The sequence below is a fragment of the Anthonomus grandis genome, chromosome 2 (assembly GCF_022605725.1).
Source record: "Anthonomus grandis grandis chromosome 2, icAntGran1.3, whole genome shotgun sequence".
NCBI classification, from domain to species: domain Eukaryota; kingdom Metazoa; phylum Arthropoda; class Insecta; order Coleoptera; family Curculionidae; genus Anthonomus; species Anthonomus grandis.
In genome coordinates, this window is record NC_065547.1 from 32,544,975 (window position 1) to 32,567,475 (window position 22,501).

The window sequence follows — 22,501 nt, forward strand, 5'->3', positions numbered from 1 at the left end:
TTAAGCAAACCTGTTACGATAGAATTGATGTGCTCTTTGTGTGCTCCAGAGTCTGTGTAATCTGTCCGCTACTTTTATTCACAAGGCTTGTGCATGTTTAGCCGAAAAATTTTGAGTGAATTTGCCCGACTTTAATTCCGGGTGCTCTTCCATAAATGAAATTGGTTCTTTCTTTTGCTCACTCGACACAAAACCGCAATATTTTTTTAAATTTTAATTCATTAAAAAAAAAGTCAATTCGAAAAAACCCAAGAAACGCCATGAAAAAACCTCAAAATTCCCTGATGTTTTTAAACTTAAATTTTAGGTTAGGTTACAAAATCTTTATCGTCTTCATCCCGGTTGACACGGCCTCCAATAGCACTCGACTTTGTTACGTTGCCACTACACTTCATGTTCGCACGCGAATGAAATTTCGAATGCTGTTCAAAAATGCACTTTTTAATTCGTGTGCGAATTTTGCCGCTCGACTTTATTCGCATTCGAAGATTCTCGCATGGTTTCAAAAATACGGCCCCAGGACGAAAAAAGGCAAACGGCTCTCATCAGGTTTCTTATTCCATTTCTAAAGAACAAAAGTACATATGTAAGGTGGACACCGTCCTAAATATAAAGTTGAGCGTCTTAAGTCAAAATTCAAAGTCAAAAATAGCTTTATTGTTACGTAACATAAGCTGTTGTTAACAAAGCATTATATAAAACCTTAAAGATAATTGACAACATAATCTTTTACAAAAATATAAAAATTTTAACAATTCTTACATACATAGAATATAGAACACAACCAAAGAAAAGGTAGTAAGAAGTCATATCACGCTACGCAAAACTCTTCACTGTCAAAAAAATTGTATTTAAAAACTCGTCTAGAGAATAAAATGCTTTAGCAAGCAAAAGTTTCTTTATATTTTTCCTAAAACATTTTTCACAATTTATTAGCTTTATATAAAGGGGTAGGTGATTAAAAAGCCTTCTGCCCCCGTACACAATAGAGGAATTAATCTGCTCACTTTTTGGGATAGGCAGAGGTAAAGAGAAGGTTGTTCGGAGATTGTAACCCGAGGAGGGGAAGCCAAGCTGATGGCCATATTTTTTGTAGATAAGACAAACAGTCTCTAAAATAAAAAGGCATGTCAATGTCAGGACAGAGTGTTTTAGAAATAATGGCCTACAGGGGCTAAGAAAGGGAGCTACACACATGTAGCGTATGGCTCTTTTTTTAAATAAATAGCTGAAGAAATACTGAGAGCACACACCCCAAAACACAATACCATATCTCAGATGAGACTCAATAAGAGCATGGTAGGCGATTTTAGCCACATCAAGTCCCAGAGAATGTGTTATTACTCTAATAACATACTTATTGTTTCATTTTGCAAAGTGAAAGTTCCAAGGTTACATTTAAAAGTTAAAATATTAGTTTTAGAAATATTAAAAGTTAATCTATTAGATTCACACCATGACTTTACAAGAATTAAATCTTCATCAACAATATTCTTTATTCCCTTGGTGTCAGTGTCATGCCAAAGTAGTGTTGTATCATCCGCAAAGATAGTAAATTTGTCCCTAATTGGAATTTGAGAGATATCATTGACAAAACATTCACAATAGATAATATAAAGCAGATTGGACAGTGCCATCGCTGCCAAGAGTTTGGTCACGCAATGAGCAATTGCATAAATGCCTTAAATTTGCTTGCCATAAATGCCAAGAAAACCATTTATACACTGAATGCACAAAGGAAAAAGCAGCACCGACTAAGTGTAATTGCAGCGGCGACCATCCAAATTTCATAAAAACCATAAACACTCAAAAAAAAACATATATTTTTCAGATGCTTTAAAAAAAACGTCCAGCTCGAGCATTGTAGTCAGGAGGGCGGAGCCAATAGTGCAGAGAAATACTGGGCTTAGATAAAAGCGAGTTGAGTTACCCGCGCAAAATAATCTGATAACGTTACTAAGTTTGCCAGAGGACGAACTCAATAAAAAAATCGAAAACTTATTGTCTAAACTCAACAAGCTGAATTCAAACCCAGCATTGAAATTGCTACTACAATAACCTTTATCTCCTCATTGATCTTGTTCGTTCTCAAATAAAATACCTAATTATAAAATTAACATAAACAGAAACCGTTCACCTCTATGCACAGTGCACACCAATTCATCAACTTAAAATACCGTCTAGCTGGGGGGCCAAAAAAAAAGACTAAAACAAACGATCAGGAAACCGGCAAGCTAAGGGTCGCCACATCTTCCTGCCCCCCTAGGAACACCAAAACGAGACCTTTCTTTTAATTTCGTGATAGCATTTCGTCTAACGATTTTTGCATCTCAGAACCGTTTAAAATTACAACTAAATGATTCGCTTAGCCAACGTGACGTTAGCGGCCTCCAGTTTTTTTGCTAAATTTTTTAAGATATTTTTGAAATATGGTGAATTTTGAAAAAAAGTTTTCACTAAAGGTTTAATTTTCTGAGATGCATATTTTGAGGTACTAATGATTTTTATATCTCAAAACTTTTAAAATTACACGCATATTTGTAACACAGACAATTTGAGTCTTTGAGGAAAGCATTAATATCTTACCATTTTACATCCATTCTCCAGTGTATATCCATAACTATTCGCAACTGTCAATGAATTTTTTAATATTCTTTGAGGCAAAGTCTAGAGATGTATTGAACGTACGTAACGTTTAGTACCAAAAACAATTTTTTTGGTTATAACACGATTTTATAACTAAAAAATTCGCTTTGCCAAAATATTTTTTACGGCCTTCAGTTCTTTTGTCAAATTTAAATTTTTTTTTAGATATTTTTATTCAAAGACGTAACGTCTAGTGTATCCTCTGCAACCGATAAAGATATTTTAAGTAATTCAGAATTTTAAGAACATTGATATTTTACGATTTTATGCAAACTTTTCAGCGTATATCCGCAACCACTAAATATATTTTTATACTTCTTTCAAGCAAATCAAAAGGAAATTCCGAGGATGAATTGAAGGCACGAAACTTTTAGTGCTGATTTTTGGATATAGCACGATTATTTAACTGAAAACAGCTTAGTCAAAGTGAATTCAGAGACCTCTAGATTGTTGCCAAATATTTTGACATTTTAGCAAAAGGTTTTCAGTTGAGGATGTAATTTCCGGAGATATTTTGAGGTACTAACGATTTTTATACATCAAGTTCTTTTAAAATTACAAGTATTTCTGTAAATCAGCCTTTTTGAACTTAAACATTTGAATTTTACTTCAGATACATTTATATATAGCGGCTCTTGTCAGACATTTTTAAAATTCTTTCAGGCAAACCAAAAGGTAAGTTTGACGATAAATTACACGTAGAAAACGTTATCGATATGGTATGACTTTATATCTGAAGAATTCACTCACATAGGAAGATGAATTAAAAAACATTTAGAATTGACCATAGGATCAAAAATGTAATAATAAATAGGATGTTCCATTTAAAGTTTTGTATTTCAAGTAATTGTTTTTTTGTTACGATCATCAAAATCATTGAATAAAAAATTCATCGATTGGCAATCTTGAATTTATTGAAGATATCGAGACAGCAAAAATTTGCCGATTTTCTTCTTAAAAGAATAACCAGTTAAATAAGAGTCAAGATAATTCTTGGATAGCTTCTTTATTTACATAAACTTTCTCTCTGTGTAAGTTCTAAGCGCCTCCCTATAGAATAAATGCTTATCACATACAACCTCTGTCTTTTTCTATATAATTTAAAATAGTAAGAGATTTCCGAAAAACAAAACACGATTAGCACCAAACAGAAAAAAAGAAAAAAAAAAGGAGAACAAACTAAAAAGTACGACAATAAGGAACCTACGAAAACTCTCCACAACACCACCCCACCTATTAAGTTATAATAAATTTATTCATATCACTAATTCGTTACTCGAGTAGTACACTAAACACTAATCAATAATTATTTGGTTTATATTATAAATAGATATCGATTATTGTTATTATTACAAAAAAAGAGATTGAATTAATTCAAGTGGAACCCTTTTTCTTTAGTGGCGGCGAGAAGACGCTCCCTGAGCACCTCCTCGGTGGGGTAATCGGGTAATTTCAGGTAGTGCACGCAAGTGTTCACCGAGGGATAAGAGCCAGAGTCCGCGTCTACTTTCCTTACTATGGTGAGGCGCGGGTACAAGTTCGCGAGTCCTCCTGGCGGCAGAGAACTGCAACCGGTCGTGAACTGGAGGAACGCCTTTCGTTCCTCGGCGGACATCGCGACCAGGACGTTAATGAACCGCTGGAAACCGGGACTAAAAAGGAAAAAAAGAACTTTAAATTTGATTCAAAGGAAAAAGTTTTTAATTGCTACAGAAAGGGCGTCTGGCCCACACAGAAAGTTGATGTAAATAAAAAAAACACCGTTATAAATCTGACAAGGTTTATAAAAAATAAATGAACACAGCACTGTTACCAAAGAATTAAATCTTGTCGGTAAACTAATCAACGTTCATACTAGAAACAATATTCCTTTTATCAGGAGCCCCTGTGGTGTTAAGATTGTATACAAGTGACCCTTTGTTATTCATACCTCCATTCGTGGCTAAAATACAATGTGTAACGCTAATAATACTAAAGAAAAAACAAAAAAAAATATTTAAAAAAAAGTTTTTATGTTGTCACCTCAATTTTTCCAGCTACAAAAATTACTTATTATTTTATTTCTGTAACAGATTTTTTTATAAACTATCTTCAAAATATAAAAAATAGATATATCTTATCTTATCGGGTATATTCTTTATTTATAATTTCGTAAATCTTTTTTCTATCCTGGTAAAGTATCTAGGCTTGTAGTTGTGATTTGAATATAGATAATGAATTTATAGATATTATACTGGGTGGAAGTTTCTTGTACAGATAAAGACTGACATATATAACGTTGAGTCATAGATGTTCTAGTTTTAGGAAGGCGGCCGGTTTTGACTTTTTATCTGGTTAGTTGTGTGGGATAAAGTTTTTCCGCTTTGTACAAGAATTTCTAGGCTTTTTCCTTGTTTTTTTTTCCCCAATATACTTCTGGGCCACCTTAATACACTTTAGGGCTTCGTCCTCGTTACTGTTCATGTCGGTTTGTGTTTCATGAAACGCTCCCGGCCCCTTCGCGATGTTTCTTCTATTAACCGTTTATTTTTATTAGGCGAATTGAGCGTGAAAATGGGGAAAAATCGAGCGGAAATCAGGTGGAAAATCGAGTTCTCTCACTCTGCAGTTTTTTATCTGGTGTTACAAAATAATGTCTAATATCTATCTATATAGACTGTCTAAGAAAGATGATGTTGTATCAGTATAAGAAAGATGAGGTTGTATCAGTGACAGATACAATGTTTACGGATATGGAATATCAAAATATTATTTTAATTCTTTGAATTTATCCGTCATAAACCTAAGCCTATTTAATAAAAATTCTGTGTGTTCATTCAATTTTAAAAGTGAATCTAAAATCACTCCCAGATATTTTATCTTTGATTTTAATGTCGCTATTGTATCAGAAACTAATTTAACATTTATTTCATGGTATTGTGAAAGAGAGTCTGAGTAAGTACCAGAAGACATAAAATTTGTTTTTTCTACTTAAATGTTAAAAAATATTTACTGGTAAACCATTTCAAAATTTTAGGGAAGTCAGTCTCAAGCATTCTTTTGCAGTTCTAGTCAACTCTTTGCATTATATATAATAGCAGAATGATCTGTAAACCAGACTATTTCCCCTATAAAATTTGGATCAATCATTTCATTTATATAAATAAATATCGAATGCATTGTTTACTAAGATCACCTAAGGTTTACAGCAATGCCTCTTGATTTGAAGATAATAATTGATTAAGAAAAAAGATTAACCGATTTTGTCTATTTTTTTTTAAAACTTTGCATGTAGTTACTATCCTTAATATTGAGATGGGTTAGTAACTTGGCATATGTTTTTTGATCCTGATTTATATATTAGTGTATTGATAGCTCTTTTAGGACAGCTAGAAACTGTCCGATTTGTTATGTGTTATAAATATTCGCATTTCTTTAAGAATATCGCTTTTGATGCAAAATACCGATTCTGCTGCGTCTCAATGTAAAGCCAGAGAACACCGTCTGGCTAGGAGGTTCCTTTAAGGTTGACATACCAAGCAGGGATGAATGAACAAACACAAAGATCGAGCCTTTGTGTTCGTAAGGATTTGCAAATATAGTACACAGACGGTTTATAATTGGCAGATACAGGGCTACCAGGAGCTGAAGTATATCGTAGCGGCAATGGTCGAGAACAAGCTTTCTAGCTTGGAGATGCAAGCTTTCTAGATGGCCACAAAGGACGAAGTGAAAGAGATCCTGAAAACTGAAATAATCTCTTACACCGATCAGCCCCAGGACTTGAAATAATGAAAAGGCACAATACGCATATCCTAGAAAACTGGGCATGGGAAAAGACTAGAGAAAATTAATGTAGAAACAGACATGCCAAAGGCTTTTAAAATCAAGTAAAGCCAAGATAGGGTAGATGTTTCAACATAGAGGAATTATTGATGGCGTGACTCTGGAGTCCTAATAGGTCACTTAAATTGATCAATGATCAAAGATCAATACTACATCTTCTACTAAAAACTAAATATATTTTTAAAAAAATATAATACAAGTAGATTAAAATCCAGAATCATCTTGAACTCGAGTTGAAATTTCAAACTTTGGTAATAACAATAAAAAATTGGTCTCAATGCCAAGAGCGTTTATTGATTCTTTAAATCAAATTTTATATTAATTTGATTCTATCAAATTTCATTTATTTTGTATATTGCTTTATTTAGGAACTAAGACGTAAGCTTTGAGTTTTATAATCTTTAGCCGTTTATATACCAAACTTCTCAGTTCAGCTTACCGTAAATGTAAATGAATGGTTAGGTACAATGAATATATCTTGGGAGAGCTGGAAGATAATAAACGAAAGTATGAATTGCAATCAGAAAGAGGAATCATTTCAGATACAGGACGATCAAGGTAACTTGATAATGAATGGTTTTTGTGTAATTTTTTTAATGACTACTATTTTGTTTGTGTGTTTTTAATTTCTATACTACGCCTGGAAAAATTATCGATGTGATTTGTAAAATATTTCAAAAGCCAACGGCGGGTGTTAATGGAATTCATGAAAATGCCTTAAGGTATATCATGGATTTGATCAGATACCCCCTTAATTAGCAAAAATAAATAATTGGCTAAGTAAATCAGTCTCAACATATAAAGAAATCTAGATGTGTTCCAGTATTTAAAAATAACGGATCGGGTAAAAAAATAATTATTATAATATTTGAACTTTGTTATTTCAATAGACCTATTTCAAAAAGATTGAAATACTTAGTGCATGTCAACATGAAACAACCTTGATAACGGTACAAAATGAAACTCGCGAAACGTTGTTTCAAATTAGGATTTATTCAATAATTAGATTTTTCTTGTATTTCAATTTCAATAAAAAATTTAGTAAGGTAAGATACTAGAAAGAGTCGAGCTCAGAGGTCGATAGATGAATTTTCAGCTCCTGGGAATATAAAGAAATCTATTATACCTCAAGTAAATTATTGTATTTAAGAATTGGACAGATTGAAAATATAACAAAAGGTATCGTTAAAGATTTATGTTCATAATTCCTAAATACGCGAATAAGTCTATTTTCTTCCTTCTTTCAATAATTGAGCGTATGAGATAGTAAATATGTTTAGCAATAGCGCATAACGAAGTCGATAGTCACACAGAAACTATTTTTAGCAGCAGTATTCAATTAGTTCCTGCAATTAATCATGGAGTGCATGACTGAGCAACGCGTGGAAATTGTAAAAAAATATTACCAAAATCAGAGTTCTGGTTGTCAAACATTTCGTGCATTTCGTGAAATTTTTGGTCACAATTCGTCGTTTAATCAACAAATTTGAAACAGCTGGGTCTGTATGGACGAGGCTCATTTCTGGTTAAGTGGCTTTGTTAATGAGGAGAACTGTCGCATTTCGAGCGACGAAAACCTTAGGGAGATTCATGAGGTGCCATTACAAAGTAACTGTATGCTGTGCACTGTGGTCTGGTGGAATTATCGGACAATATTTTTTGGAAAATAAAGAGAAATTTGAAGGTGCCGTTATATCGCGAAATGGTGACGTTAATTGGCTGGCCAGATCCTGCGACTAACGCTAGTGGATTTTTTCTCTGTGGTTTTCTTAAATCAAAAGTCTATGCTGATAAGCTGTGGACAGTAGCGGCCTTAAAGACTAACATAAGGCGTGTTATTGCGAAAATTAACTCACTTTTATGTGATAACGGGACCATAAATTGGGTTTTCAAGATTCGACAACCCAAACAAAAGGCGGACATTTACACGATATAATTTTTAAAATATAATGTTAACTTATATTCTTTATAATAAAGATAACAATAGACCACTATCCTCCTCACAATTTGTTTTATTGAGTGTTACAGGTTAAAATTGGCATTTTATACTCTTTATTAAAAGCACTGATTACAGTTATATTTTCAAAATTGATATTTTACAAATATTAATGATTGGTGAATAATATAATGAATATAATGAATAAATAATATAATGAATGATACATTTCAGCTTCATATTGTACTGGTTGTTAATGACATTTTATTTATACCTTTATAAAACCCGGTTCTGGACTAAAGAAATATTTTAGAATTTAAATTATATCCAATATTGATTACTCCATATTTTATTTATTTCTTTTATAATGAATAATAATTAATTGGGCATGTACAATTGTGTATGTTGTACTGTCCATAGTACAATAACTGATTTTGGCTTGACCATACCAGATATGCTGGTTGATTTTACTCGACTGACCTATCTAATTTTTGTCTCTTTTTATCTTATGTAAATATTAGTTTTCTTGGAAGATAGCAAGAAGTTACTGGTTTTTCTTTGCCAACTTCCTTGGGCCATAAATTTAGTTATTTATTTTTTTATAAAGGATTTTATGGTACTTATATCATGAAGTGAAGAGTGCTTTAGTTCTTTTTGAAATTCGTGTGAATTTTACCCATATGGGGATATAATTGACTAAATGTGGTGATAGTAAATCAACTTTTTAGGCGTAATGCTATAATTTGTTTTTATGTTGAATTTACTGGCCTTCATGGGGATTTAAAACCTAATAATTTTTCACGTGCCCTCGAACATCGGCAAAATTGCGGCATTGGCAGGGGGCAATTTAATTAACAAGTAGGTATTCTTGAATTTATCGTTTATACTGATAGTATAGGATTGTTTTTTTCTTTTGGCTACTAGAGCTAAATAACATGGATTTTGGACGGATTTTTTTTGTACGGACCTGATTTTTTCATGCCACATGGTACTTTTATTTTGGGGTTATGTACTCTACTGGCTCTAATCTAGAGGAGACTTTAAATAACTGTGAGCTAACGTCTAACCTGGACCACTACCAGAGCTTGGCGTATTGTGAGGTGGAAGAGGTGAAGTTTGGAAGCCTGCAGTTTTTCTTCGACTGGGAATTGGATGTCTGGGAGAGTCTTGAATCTGAAGTAGTCTGCTGTGTGTGGAGCTAAGTGACACAACATAACATTTTTTTTTATTCACTTATTTTATTTTTATTATCACAACTTTTATCTATTGAGTTGAGATACATACATATAGGACTTACCAATCTGAGCGGGGTGAAGCCGAATTGTGGTGGTTAGGGGATGTAATTATTTTTCTCATTCAAAGGCTGGATATATTTATATTATTTTGATAATCCAAAGGTCCACCAGATTCGACTATACTTTGTCTCAAAAGTTTATTTAAAATTGACATTATTTAATCGATGCTATTTTATTATTGAATATTACTGATAAGAGTACGTATATATGTGACAAGTGACTCCTGTGAGGTAAGACGCAGCCGGCTTCGTAGTACTACAAGTATATACTAGGGTTATATTATTTATTTTCAGACTACTCCTAAGATGTCAAATTTTCTCAGATTAGCTAGTAAATATTAGAGTAAAATAATAAAAGGGTAATTTTGATTGGGGAAGCTTCAACTGTTAGGGTTGTCATTATTTTTTTTTGCTTAGGTCAATGTCCGTGGCGGGATATACCGGGCCATGTAAATTGTTAGTTTAATTCGAATTGAAGCTTTGTTCCCCAAAAGGTATGGGTGTAACATAATTTATTTTATTTTGACAACCACACTTTGATTGTGTATTTTTTTTTAGATATATTTCTTATAGATATATTTCTTATAAGCATGGTCACGAATGACAGTGCACCATTTTGAGAAATTTAATGTTATGGCACGTTATCTGTTGACGACTTTGATTTTCTTGTAATTAGAAACTTAAATGTTGTGGTTCCTTATTACCAACTTAATAATTATTCCTCTTAAAGATAAATAGAATAACATAAAATAATTCACTGTGATAATCAAGACTTAAATAAATTGTTATTTTCTGTTGTTATTTTGTTTTTCACTTGAGTTGAGTAGGTTAGAATATCATAGGTAATTTGGAAACAATAGTGTATACTGACTTGACTTTGATTTTGTTTTCCAAGTTTCGTTTTGAACGTGCCTAAATAAATTTTGATAAATATTGGGCGTCCATTGGGATTATATAAAATCCAAAACTTGGTGGCGCTATACTGACTTTGACATTTATTTGGGTAACTCTTGGGTAGTTACTACCTAAGAAATTTTGGTTCATTTGGTTGAGAAAGAAGCTAGAACCCACATCGGCTTGAACTAGCAGCATTGTGAAGGATTCCTTCTCTGGACGTTTCAGGTAAGAGAGGTTAGGTTCCTCCGGGCATCAAACAACTTTTGGGGACCCTCTTAAGGCCATAAACCATTCACTATTTTTTTTAGTACTTCTTTTCTTTTGATTAACTTGGGCATGCATCGGTTCCCCCTCTCATTCCATTTAGAAAAATAAGGTATAACATGAGTTTTAAAAATCAAGCGCTTATAATCAAAAGCCCTTGTTTTTTTGTAAATTGATAATTGATTACTAAAATAGTGTCGTAATACCCAACAAAATAGGTTACTAAGAGTGACTCACCTCTCTTTTGTATAACCCAACTTGGGCTCTGTATAATTGAGCAGATCCTCCCTGGTCCATTCGGGGTTCTGGTTTCCGCACAGCATCAGCGCCATCTCGTCGGGACTGAACGCGGCCAATTTCTCCATAGGGAACACCTGACAGAATCCCTTATAAAACGCGTCCAGTTGCCGGGCGAGGCCCACTTCCAGACAAAACGCGGTCGTCAACTCGGCGTACTCCTCGACGTTTTCCATGGTGACCTCGATGTCGGCCCCGTTGGGCACCAGATTCACGTTCTCGTAACCGTAAACTTCGCTGCCCGGCGAGTAAGTAAACGATAACGCTAAATCGCTCAAGTAAACCGGACCGGAGGCATGCACGTGAAGCGGTAAATTCTGTATTTGGTGCGCCTTCGCCTCCGGCGAGAGGCTGTTGTCTTGCATTATTTTGTGTTTTTGTCGCACCAGTTCTTTGATTTCTTTCAGGAAAGTCGCTCTGTGAGGGTCGATTTCGTACAAATCGGTCTCGTTTAAGATGTTTGCGTACCTGAAATATCATAAAATGTTTAAATATTATGAACTAAATATAAATATTACTAAAATTGCATGTTTTTTATTTTTTAATAAAACTTATACCGAGAATTTGTTAATGTAATTATATTTTAATTCTATTTTTCTATGCCGTATATCTCGTATATTTGTCTTTCATAAAATCCAACGGACCTGATATCTTGAGAGATAAAGTTAAGGCTGCCATTAATACTCTTAGGCTTCAAAGCTGGATAGAGTACATATGGAGTTCCTCAGACTTCTTGAAGATACGTTCATCATATTTTTGAGTGTTATTTTTAATAACATTTACAATAAGTACTATAAATATTCCAAAAGAATAACCTATCTCTGCATGTATATTTTTACCAAAAGAAACAAAGAGCCAAAGCGTGTGATGACTAAAAAACATTTAATCTTATATTAATATCAATAGTAGTAGTTTATTAATAGTGATAAGATACAGCAATTTCTATGAAAAAATATTTAACTATTGACAATTTAAAAAATGTTGAGCAATCATAAACTTGATTACATGCTTACATTTCACGATTTATTACATTTCAAAGATGAAAAAACTCTAAAACTTCAATTTCTGCTCAGTTGGGGATTAGAATATGATGCTCCTATGCCTTTTGCATAAAAAAGATGCTCTAAGCAAAAATCGCTAAAAATTCCTTTTTTTGTAAAAACTAACTAAAAGCAAATTAATACAGCACCAGAATTAATTATTTTATTAATAATGCTAAAGTTCATTGACCGAAAATCGATAGTAATAGGATGCATCCTAAAATACAAATCTTTTTACGGGTCGTGGCTTGTTTCTACTCTAGGACTGTATTAAGAAAATCTAGTGGAATCTATTTATGGGTGATTTTATTAAGTTTTAAATATGCAATTTTATAGAGGTTGAAATAATGTTTGATATGGTAGAAATAAATTTATGTAATTTTTAAAATTAATTCATAGTATTGCGGATCGTCCAGCAGAAAGTTAGAAAATCAGTACTGATTAATTCTCGAACCTTGTTAACATGCACTATCGCACGAGTGAGAGCACACAGCGGCTTCCCTTCGCCATTTTGAAGTTTTGAAAAATGAGCTAGGGACCAAAAAGTAGTATTTAGGTTGCTAATGATGTGTGCCAAATGTCAAATTTGTATATAAACGCATTCAAAATATAAGAGGGGGAAGGAAGGGACAATTAAGAGCCGCACTGTATGTTAACTTTAGATATGAATGTTCGATGTGCCGCGCGGCAGAAGTTTACAGCGTGCAATATAAGAAAGCACCATAAGTAACAAAAACTAGCAATTACGAGAAGTATAGATGAGAGTTTTTTCAATTATTTTAATAAATTTAAATTTAATTTTCGCATTCTCCGCACATAACTGCTCTTATGATATCGATGACGTAGAATTTCAATGACTTACTTACTTGACTTATTTGTATTTTATATTATTATATTTAATTAAATAATATAAGAAGTAATAATATAAGACCCAGAACTAAATTCCGAGGACCATCTATTGTATGTTTGCAAGTGTAGAACTTTCTGAACTAAATCTAAGATAAAATGGTCAGTTTAAATTTTTTTAATTATTCTTGGGATTTAAACAAATTTTCTTTAACTTTCAATATTAAGTATAAAATAAAGGCTGATAATCTAAAGAAATGATTAAGCATTTATATATTCCAGGAACTGAAAAATCGTTTACGGCCGAATTCGGCAAAATAATATCATAAGAAAAGAGTCGAGCGACACACGTCCCACCAGTAACACGTTCGGTCCGCGCCACCCTTCTTGCTCGCAATTAATTGCATTTTAACATTGCGCAACTAAGTAAATTTGTTCTCCTGTTTTCCCTCTTTTTTCAGATTAATACTTTAATTTTCGTAATTCAGATTGTGTAATTCTTCAAGAATTACTTAGTTAATAAATGCAGAGGTGTTACTCCAGAAAGTGTTTGTTCTTTTCGTTACACGGATGAATTACTGGTCCTTCGCTGGGTATGGGGGCCTGGTTAAAATATCAATAAACTCATAACAAAAACCAGCTTAGTAGCATTGGAGGATTAGGCAGACACAGCCAAATATAACTTCCAGACTACTTAAGATACCTTTATAATTCCTTCGGATTTTTGTCAAGGCACTTTGTAGATAAATTTAATTTTAAAAGTTTGATCCTATGGGAAAAAATTGGCTTGACTCGAACAATTTTGGTGTTAGGATATCGTTTGAAAGTTTAAGATACTTAAATGCGAAACAGTGAAATAAAGAACGCATACCATGGGTTTCGAGCTTCTACATTAATCTTTGGCGGATCCAACTCCAACTCCTTCTCGCTCTCCTCGGAAATATAACTGGATGTCATAATATCCTCGCTGTCCGGCATCTTCTTCGGCACCAAACCGATCTTCTCGTTGACGTTATTCTGAATCTCTCCGTGACACATCAGCTTCAAGAAACTATTGCTCAGAGGCAAATCTACGAGCCGCCCGTCCTGCAACACTTTCGCCAAAAATACCCCGAGGAACCAGAAGTACTTAGCGGCTTTGTCGCACGCGTCGCCGTGTTGGGGCAACGGGGCGGGAAACAGACCGGACGGTCGTCGCACGTAGAAACCGGGCGGCTTGAGACCTTCGCCCAAATCGAGCATCCCGCCGGTGGACTCGGAGTTGCCGAGTTCGTCGTCGCAGATCCACATGCACAAGTCGCGACGTTGCAATTCGGCCGCTACAAGGGCGTAAAACTCTAAAGTGGGGCCGAGGCCTGTGCCCTCCTCGCCTACGAATTCCACTTCTAGGATTGACTTCTTTTCTGCGTGGATTTTCATTACTTGAATGGCCCAGTCTAGGAGTTCCTCGCCTAAAGAGAAAAAGGATATTTTTATAGAACTTAATAGAGTTAATGCAAATTAATTTTATAAAAGAAGTCAAAATTTTATACTACCTAAAACTTAAAAAGCAATTTCGAGGTCAAAGTGATGAGTCCAACCACTTTGACTTGACACATGACACTTTTTGTCTAAAATTTGTATGTAACCTATAAGTTTGAGTTGCGAATGAGTTATTCTCAATTCTAGACTAAACTAAGACACTATAATATCATCAAACTTTTTTAAAAATAGTCGGAGGCTTATTGCCTACCGATGATTTTCTGCTACCCTGTTCAGAATGCTTAAATAGACAGCACGTGTCTCTCTGTTTACTAAGTACTAAATTATAATTGTAGTATTCACTTTAAAAGCATGTTTGTTTTTAGTTTTAATTGGTCAGAAGAAGTGATTCGTTATGTTAATTTTAAAAACCGTAACTTACGCCTGGAATCTTGATACTTCGAAATAATAATCTCTTTAATTTAGTAGTAAGTAGTTTTAGTTTAGTGTTAATACTGGTGTCTTGCACCTTGATTGATTTGTTGCTAGTACGTCACTGGCAGCATGGTGACGAGTACTGCGGGTTGTCTTATTGTTGATGGCGTGGTTTTGCAGGATGTTAAATGAGACACAACGTGATCGTTAATGCTAATATTATTAATTTCACCTAGCGTATTTATAGTAAATGCAATAGTCGATTCATCACTTTTAATTTACAAGGGTGACTTGGTTTTAGTAATAAATGTAGGTCAGGCGTAATAATGCAATAATGCTGACTGGAAGGTTCATTGATATTAATTTAGGTATTTTATATACTATGCGAAACAATATGTATAATATAAGATTTTAATAAAATTGAAACTAATGGCGGTTAGACATTTAGTTTTAATCTTCTCCCGAAAAAGCTAACATCGTTAGCGGATCACGTGTCGAGAGTAAAATACAGAGCTTTGGTTAGTGTTATGACTGCCTCGTAATTTGAGTGCCACACCAAATGTTCCAACCGTAGGATTATTATTCTCTTTGTCTGATCTACTTTTAACTATGTCTAATATAATCTACTCACTTGATCAAAATTTCTTCTACCTCAAACGATGGAGAGAGAATGGAAAAAATTATAAGCAAAATCTGCTCAAATTCTTTCGCTCAACTGGAAGCAAAATTTCATGTCGAAATTTGAAAAAAGCTTTTGAATTTTATGAAATCACACACATGTGATTTCATCAAATCTCTTCATGAGAAACTTGGAAAAAAAAGCTAAAGTTGGTAAATTGGAGAAGAAGCTTTGAACAACATCAAAAACATAATTCTTTATACATTACAGGTATTCCAGAAGACGAAAATGGACGGCTTATTAATTGGGTATAGGCTTGCTTAGAGTAACTTTACCGAGTACCAAGAATATTAACACCGAACTAAGTAAGATCAGGGCCGAAGCGAATGAGAACTGAAAGATAATATGGGATATCATCAAAAAAACAATAACGTCTTCAACAAAAAAGTTACTGCCAACAGAAAATACTAGTCACAAGCAGTAAAAATGGCAAAATCTAACAAATCAAGACTACAAAAATGAACGATAAGTAGTTTCCAAATGTAGCCATATAGGCAAAGTTGGCAGAAGTGTCCTCACTCTTGACTAGCAAAATCCATCTTTTGACAGTTGATATGTGTTACTGTTTGCGTAACAGTAATATTAATTAGAACGATAGAATACTACCACGTAATAGAGTAGTCAATCAGAGTGAGGTACACTTCTGACCAACAGCGCCGAAGTGGTTACTTTGTGAACCCAATTTTGCGTACGCGTCACCTCATTTGAAAAGCGCGGCGATCAGTCTCTTTATCTCCAGGCTCTTTGAATTAGACTAGATCAAATAGGCTTATTACATAAGAATTGTGTATTGTGCTATATTGTAATAAGTCGATCTAATGGCTTAGGTCCACTTATTACATTACCAAAAAAAAATTAACGCAAAATAATGAAGCGATTATCAGTCTACTAGACCCACGTTCTTGATGCATTCCTAAAAATAATACATCAGAGATTTTTTAGGAAAGTACAACAAGATATTAGCAAGTCTTAATTTGGCTTCAGATATGCTATGGGAACAAGAGAAGTTTCTCTTTAATGTGTTGACTTATGGACATCAATAAACCGATGTCTGTTTTCTCGACTACAATAAAGTATTTGCAAATTCGATAAAGTTGGCCATAACCACCTTGTTCAATTACTTATAAGTCAAAATATAGACATATTAGCCTGTCCTATATCAAAGATAATATTGTCGGCGCTATTATTTAATCTCGATTTAGAAGAATTGAAGGCAATAACATTGGAAGTAAAGGTTAATGGAATACCATTAACAAAATTCGGTATGCAGGTGACACTATATTTAATGCCAAAACAATAGAATATTTACAGAGTTTGGTTGATTAATTACCAATGAGCAGCGAGAAAAGCAGACTTACCGTAAATATAGAAGCATCTTAAGAATAAGTTGGGTAAACATGATAGCAAATGAGGAGGTAGTGGGGAGAATGGGAAAGGGAAAGGAAATTTTGAACATAATTAATATACGGAAGCTGCTATCTAAGCCACGTGATAAGGGAAGAGAAATATGTATTATTGCAGAATATTATGCAGTGACCGATACAAGGAAAATGAAGCACTTTCGGCTTAAATAACGTGATAAACTTAACGTGTTAAATAACGGCTTGAACTGAACTAGCTATTTTTAAAATTTTTATTTCTACCCTGGAATTTTAACTCATGCTAAGAAAAGGTTTGGTAACAATAAAGTGTTGTCTTCAGGAGTAAAAATGTATTATTGGGATTCTAAAAATAATTAAAAACTACCATTCGCAACTAGTTAATTATTAAGAAGAATAGCTTATTGTTTCCAAATAGTTTTACTTGATTACCACTCTATGAGTGTGGAACAATTATATTTTACTATTAGCTAGAATTTTTGTTTAATTGCTCTTTTTTTAGCATTTACCATACACTTACATGTGTATAAATTAAATGACCTTTATATTGGTATGGATAACCGGCACATGTTTGTAAATACTGCAATAATCATTTATTGTACATTTAATTGTAGTAAATTATCATAAGATTTGTAGTATCTAATTCAGAAACGTAAAAAACGATGTACTATTTTGCCAAAATATTAAGTATTGTCAGCTGTCTTATTGGTTTCCGATGTCTTTGTAGAGAACCAATGTAGCAAGATGTAACTCGTATGCTTTCTTGTATAATTCCGGATTTTTCACAGTAGATTTATTTTGTCGCTCTCTTTCTATGTTTAAAAAGAGAATCACGGATCTTATTTTTAACTAATGCATTTTTGCTCTTATGTTGTGTTTTAGTTAAGTGCACCTGAAAGACTTTGTAATTTGTGAATGTTCCTTGGGTTTTGGCCTCTTAACATCCTATCTTTTTGTTAAATAAATAAACAATGATTTTACTTAGTCAATTTTCCTCAATTAATTAATTTTATGTATGTCACACGGCAAATATCTAGCTCATAATAAAATATTATTAATATTACTTTACCTCAATCAAATTTTTTTTTGAAAGTAAATACTTTAGTGGGATAATTCAGTTTTGGATCTGTTTACGTAATAACTTAATTAATTAATGTAAATTAGAAAAAAAAAGTTACCAAGGCCATACAGTAGCAAATAGAGACGCTCCTCCAACACAGTGATCAAAGGATTATTTCTGATCCAAAGACGCATCCTTAATTACAGGTCAACCAAATAGTCGTGGCCTCTGAGAATCGGGTGCGCGGTAGCAAGACCCCCAGTCCAGCTGGAGAGCTCATTTTTACTTGTGCGTTCGGAGTGTTTAGAGAGTTTACATCGGCGTATTAAAGTTAGTTGTGAAAAATTTAAAATAGTGACCTTTCGTTCGTTTTTTTATTTTTAAAATGCCTTTTACAAGTAAAGTTACGAAAAAAGTGTTGAACGGTAAAAGTTGTGAGATAATTAGTAATGTATTGAAGTCCATGCAAGCAGAAGCAGTTGCTGGTGAAGTTAGTATTCCTCTACAAAAGGTATGTTTTAAATTTTTTTTTGATAAATTTACTTTTGATTTCAAATAATGATAAGCTTTTATTATTTTTTGGTAAACTTTAAAAATTTGACATTTCTAAATAAAGCTGTGGTTTAGTTTATATTGATATTTTTGCAAAATTTGTATTATTTAACTCTTTTGCATAAACAAATTTCTATAGGATATTGCTCTTTTTTGCATTAAATTTAAAGTGCTGTATTAAGTTGCCTGACGCTGTTTTAAACGTTGTTACTGTGTGAAAAACTGATTCTTATTATCTGATCTTTTATCATTGTAATTAAAAAAAAATGTTTCTATAAAATAATATAAAACATGTAAATATTCTACTAAATTAACTAAAATTAAAAAAAACTAATTTATCTTATAAAGGAACGATAGTGGCAAATTTTTAAAATATATGGAAACTTTAACACTGTTACAGCCGAAATTTATTTTTTATTAGCTTGCACCCTGTATATTACTTCTATGTTTTGCAAGTGTGATACATCTTTAAAAAGAAAATTAAAAGGGCTTTAATGGAAAATTAAAATATGGCAGACAGATTTTTAAATAATAATTTCTTTTGAAGGTTCAAGACCGTGTTGCAGCGGCAACGGGCATTTCCCTAAGGAGTATTCGCAGAATTAAGCAGGAGGCAACCCAAATGGAAACAGGCGAAGCAACAATGTTTTCAACACCAAAAAAAAGACGTCAAAAGAGAAAAACAAACACTCTTCTTGGCGACGCTGATTTAGGAGTTTTGCGTAGAACCGTAATAAACCATCACATCACAGAAAAGACGGTCCCCACGTTAAAAACTATACACAGCAAATTTGTAAAAGACCCTGGCTATCATGGATGTAGAGAGACTTTGCCTAAAAGTATCCACAAAATTGGTTTTCGCTGGAGAAAATTTAGTAATAACCGGAAAATATTAATGGAACGTCAACCTATAAGATTGCTTAGAATAGAATTTCTGAGAAGGATGCGAAAGTATAGGGAGGAAAATCGCGACATAATTTACATGGACGAAACGTATATTCATGCCTCCCATACGCACTTAAAAGGATGGAGTGATGAAAGTTCAGAGGGGATCAAAAAACTTATTGGAAAAGGACCACGCCTTATCATAGTACACGCAGGTGGAGAGAACGGATTTATCCCTAACGCATACATAAGGTGGAAATCAAACAGCAAAAGTGGCGACTACCATCACGAGATGAATTTTGATAATTATAAAAAATGGGTAACGGAAAATCTTATTCCTAATCTAAAACCAAAAACTGTAGTAGTAATTGACAACGCTCCATATCACAATAAACAAGCAGAAAAAATACCCACATCTTTAACGAAGAAAGCGGAAATGCAAGACTGGTTACGATTAAGGGGAATACCTTATGATGATAATATGTTAAAGCCGCAACTATACAATTTAATAAAGCTGCATAAGCCGAAATAGAAAAAATATGAAATAGATGAACTCTTTAACACAAAAGGTCACGAGGGATTTCGGCTCCCTCCATATCATCCCGATTTAAATCCGATCGAGTTGGTTTGGGCTGAACTCAAAACATACGTGGCCAAAAAAAACATAAATTTTAACTTCAATGAAGTTAAAATTTATGTTTTTTTAATAAAATATTGTGATGCCTTTTTTGAAGAATTCTCTGCCGAAAAATGGAAATCTAAGTGTGAACGGGCCAAACGTTTTGAACAGGAATATTTAGAAAAAGAACCAACCATAGACCTAGTTGTCGAGCAGCTGATAATTAACTTGGATTCAACGAATAGTGATACAGAAAGTGACACTGAAGATGACGAAGATGGCGAATTGTCTGGAATAGACTAACTTGACGAAGATGATGGATCACAAAGCTTAACTGTTGAAGAGGATAGAACCTATGTTAATTTATAAATGTTTGTTGTGTGTTCATAAATAATATTTTATTTCGTGAATTTGCATTTTATTTATCATCAACCATCCTGTATATAGTTTTAGATATTTTTGTAACTGGAGAATAATAATGTAATAAAAAACGTGATTTTAAGAAAAAAACATTTTTTTTAAATATGTAAACCAATATAGTAAACGGATGTTTAAAAAAACACCTACAGATTAATATTTAATATAACAAAGTTTTTTTTAACCTGCGATGGCGTAGTATTGGACGCCATCTGAAATATTTATATAAAACGAATGTTATTGTAAATACTTAACCAGATTTAAAAAAAAATCACATTATAAGTCTGATCATTACTACTATTCTATCTAAAACTTTTTCGATATACTTTTTTTTTGTGCCATGCAACATTTGTAAAAAAATATACAATTATAAATATTAGCTGTTCGTATGGTGTACATATAAATATACCATTATTTCATAATAACTAAATAGTAATATGTAATTAGTAATAAGTATTATTTCACGTAGTATATCAAATATTTATGTAACTAACATGAACAAAATATGCAGGGTGTAAACACAGCACATCCTGCCTAAAGTATTAATTTTCTCTTCTTCGTCTCTGTTGCACACACTGGCTTTTTCACTCCTTCGTTTGCGCATCTCAGAGGCCACGTTTATTTGGTTGGCCTGTACATAACGTAAAATTATGTATATTAACGTAAAAAAATAAATGTAATTAATGTAAAGCACGAGAGAAGAAAAGTACTCGACTTAACCTTAGTAGTAGTGATGGGAGTATGTGAAATAAAGGGAACACCCCAATTAATTCTGTTATATCAGAGGATACACGTGACGCGTCGTATTTTATGTGTATTTAGCTTACAAATTACTTAGTGTTTGATTGATTTTGCACTATTGGTGCGATAAATAGCGCACACAGGTTTCGTGTTCAAATTTCGATCCAAACAGTTTAATCCGCTTGCCCAGGAGATCCATAAGGTGAAGTAAGATGCATTGTATAAGTTTTACGAAAGGACTACGGGAGTAAGAGAGTAAGGAAAAGTAAGGTAGGTCGAGTTAAAATATGAATAGTGTACCAAAAAACGCTTGTGTTATACCAGGCGGAGTTTTTTGTATGCAAAATAAGTAGAAGTAAAGTAAATGGCGTGCATATTATTATAAGAGAATAAAATAAAAATTAATTATTACGTAACTTATAGCTAATTAAATTTAGAAAAATTAACTTAAAGCAAATTAAAAAATAAATGAGAGGGAACTAAACAAATTCAGTGAGAATAACTTACCTCTGGGCACTTTGACCCTTTCGTGTTTCAACCGGCCCACTCGAAATTCGTGCGGATCGTCCCTACGTGGCGACAGTCCGGGAGTTCGCTGTCTTTCCAGGGTGACGTCCCGCTGCGTCTGCAACCACACGATACTCCGCGACGCCCCGAACGCCGTACAATTGAAGAACAATTGACGCGTCTCGAATGGGAACAAAAACGGACAGGAGTGGTTCAGCTCCTCGCACCAGCCGGGTAAACTGTCGCTGGATAACACCAACGGGTCTTGGATTTGCTAAAATTTATTTAGGTTATTAGATTTAGACGCGACGAAAACCAAAAAAAAAATCTACAGTATCACAGTGTAAAATTTAATGTTGGTAATATGTTTCGCCCAACTAGCGCATTATCAGATCTACAAATATAACTGTCTGAAAAGGGGAATTTATTCTAAGACTTACCAATTAAATTAGAAACCCACCCCAAACAAATAAACAGTGGTTAAAATAGGTCTATACTACAACAAATTAACAAGAGCTTAACTACAAAATTTATAAGACCGAACTATGTAAACGCTTCGAATAATAATGACACTAAGTTAAATAGTGAAAAAGTCACTGGCTGTCGAATCAAAACCGCCCTTTGTTTCTGATAGATCTACTTTCTTGCTTTTGTTACATTGATTAAAATTTTTATGCAATTATTCTACGGAAAATGGAGAGTTGTTTTTAAAACACATTAC

The 22,501-nt window shown here is 33.4% G+C and overlaps 1 protein-coding gene across 1 annotated transcript in view; it reads right to left on the reverse strand.

Annotated features, from left to right (window-relative positions):
* Window positions 1–3,635: 3,635 nt before the first annotated feature.
* LOC126746297 (E3 ubiquitin-protein ligase Ufd4) overlaps window positions 3,636–22,501 on the reverse strand; it is a 115,135-nt gene continuing 96,269 nt past the window's right edge. Inside the window, exons 23-26 of the mRNA XM_050454475.1 lie at window positions 21,781–22,054; window positions 13,917–14,496; window positions 11,100–11,627; window positions 3,636–4,298 (exon numbers count right to left, since the gene is read on the reverse strand). Of these exons, the coding sequence (XP_050310432.1) occupies window positions 4,016–4,298; window positions 11,100–11,627; window positions 13,917–14,496; window positions 21,781–22,054 (1,665 nt within the window). The 3' untranslated portion in view covers window positions 3,636–4,015. The remainder of the gene's footprint in view (window positions 4,299–11,099; window positions 11,628–13,916; window positions 14,497–21,780; window positions 22,055–22,501) is intronic.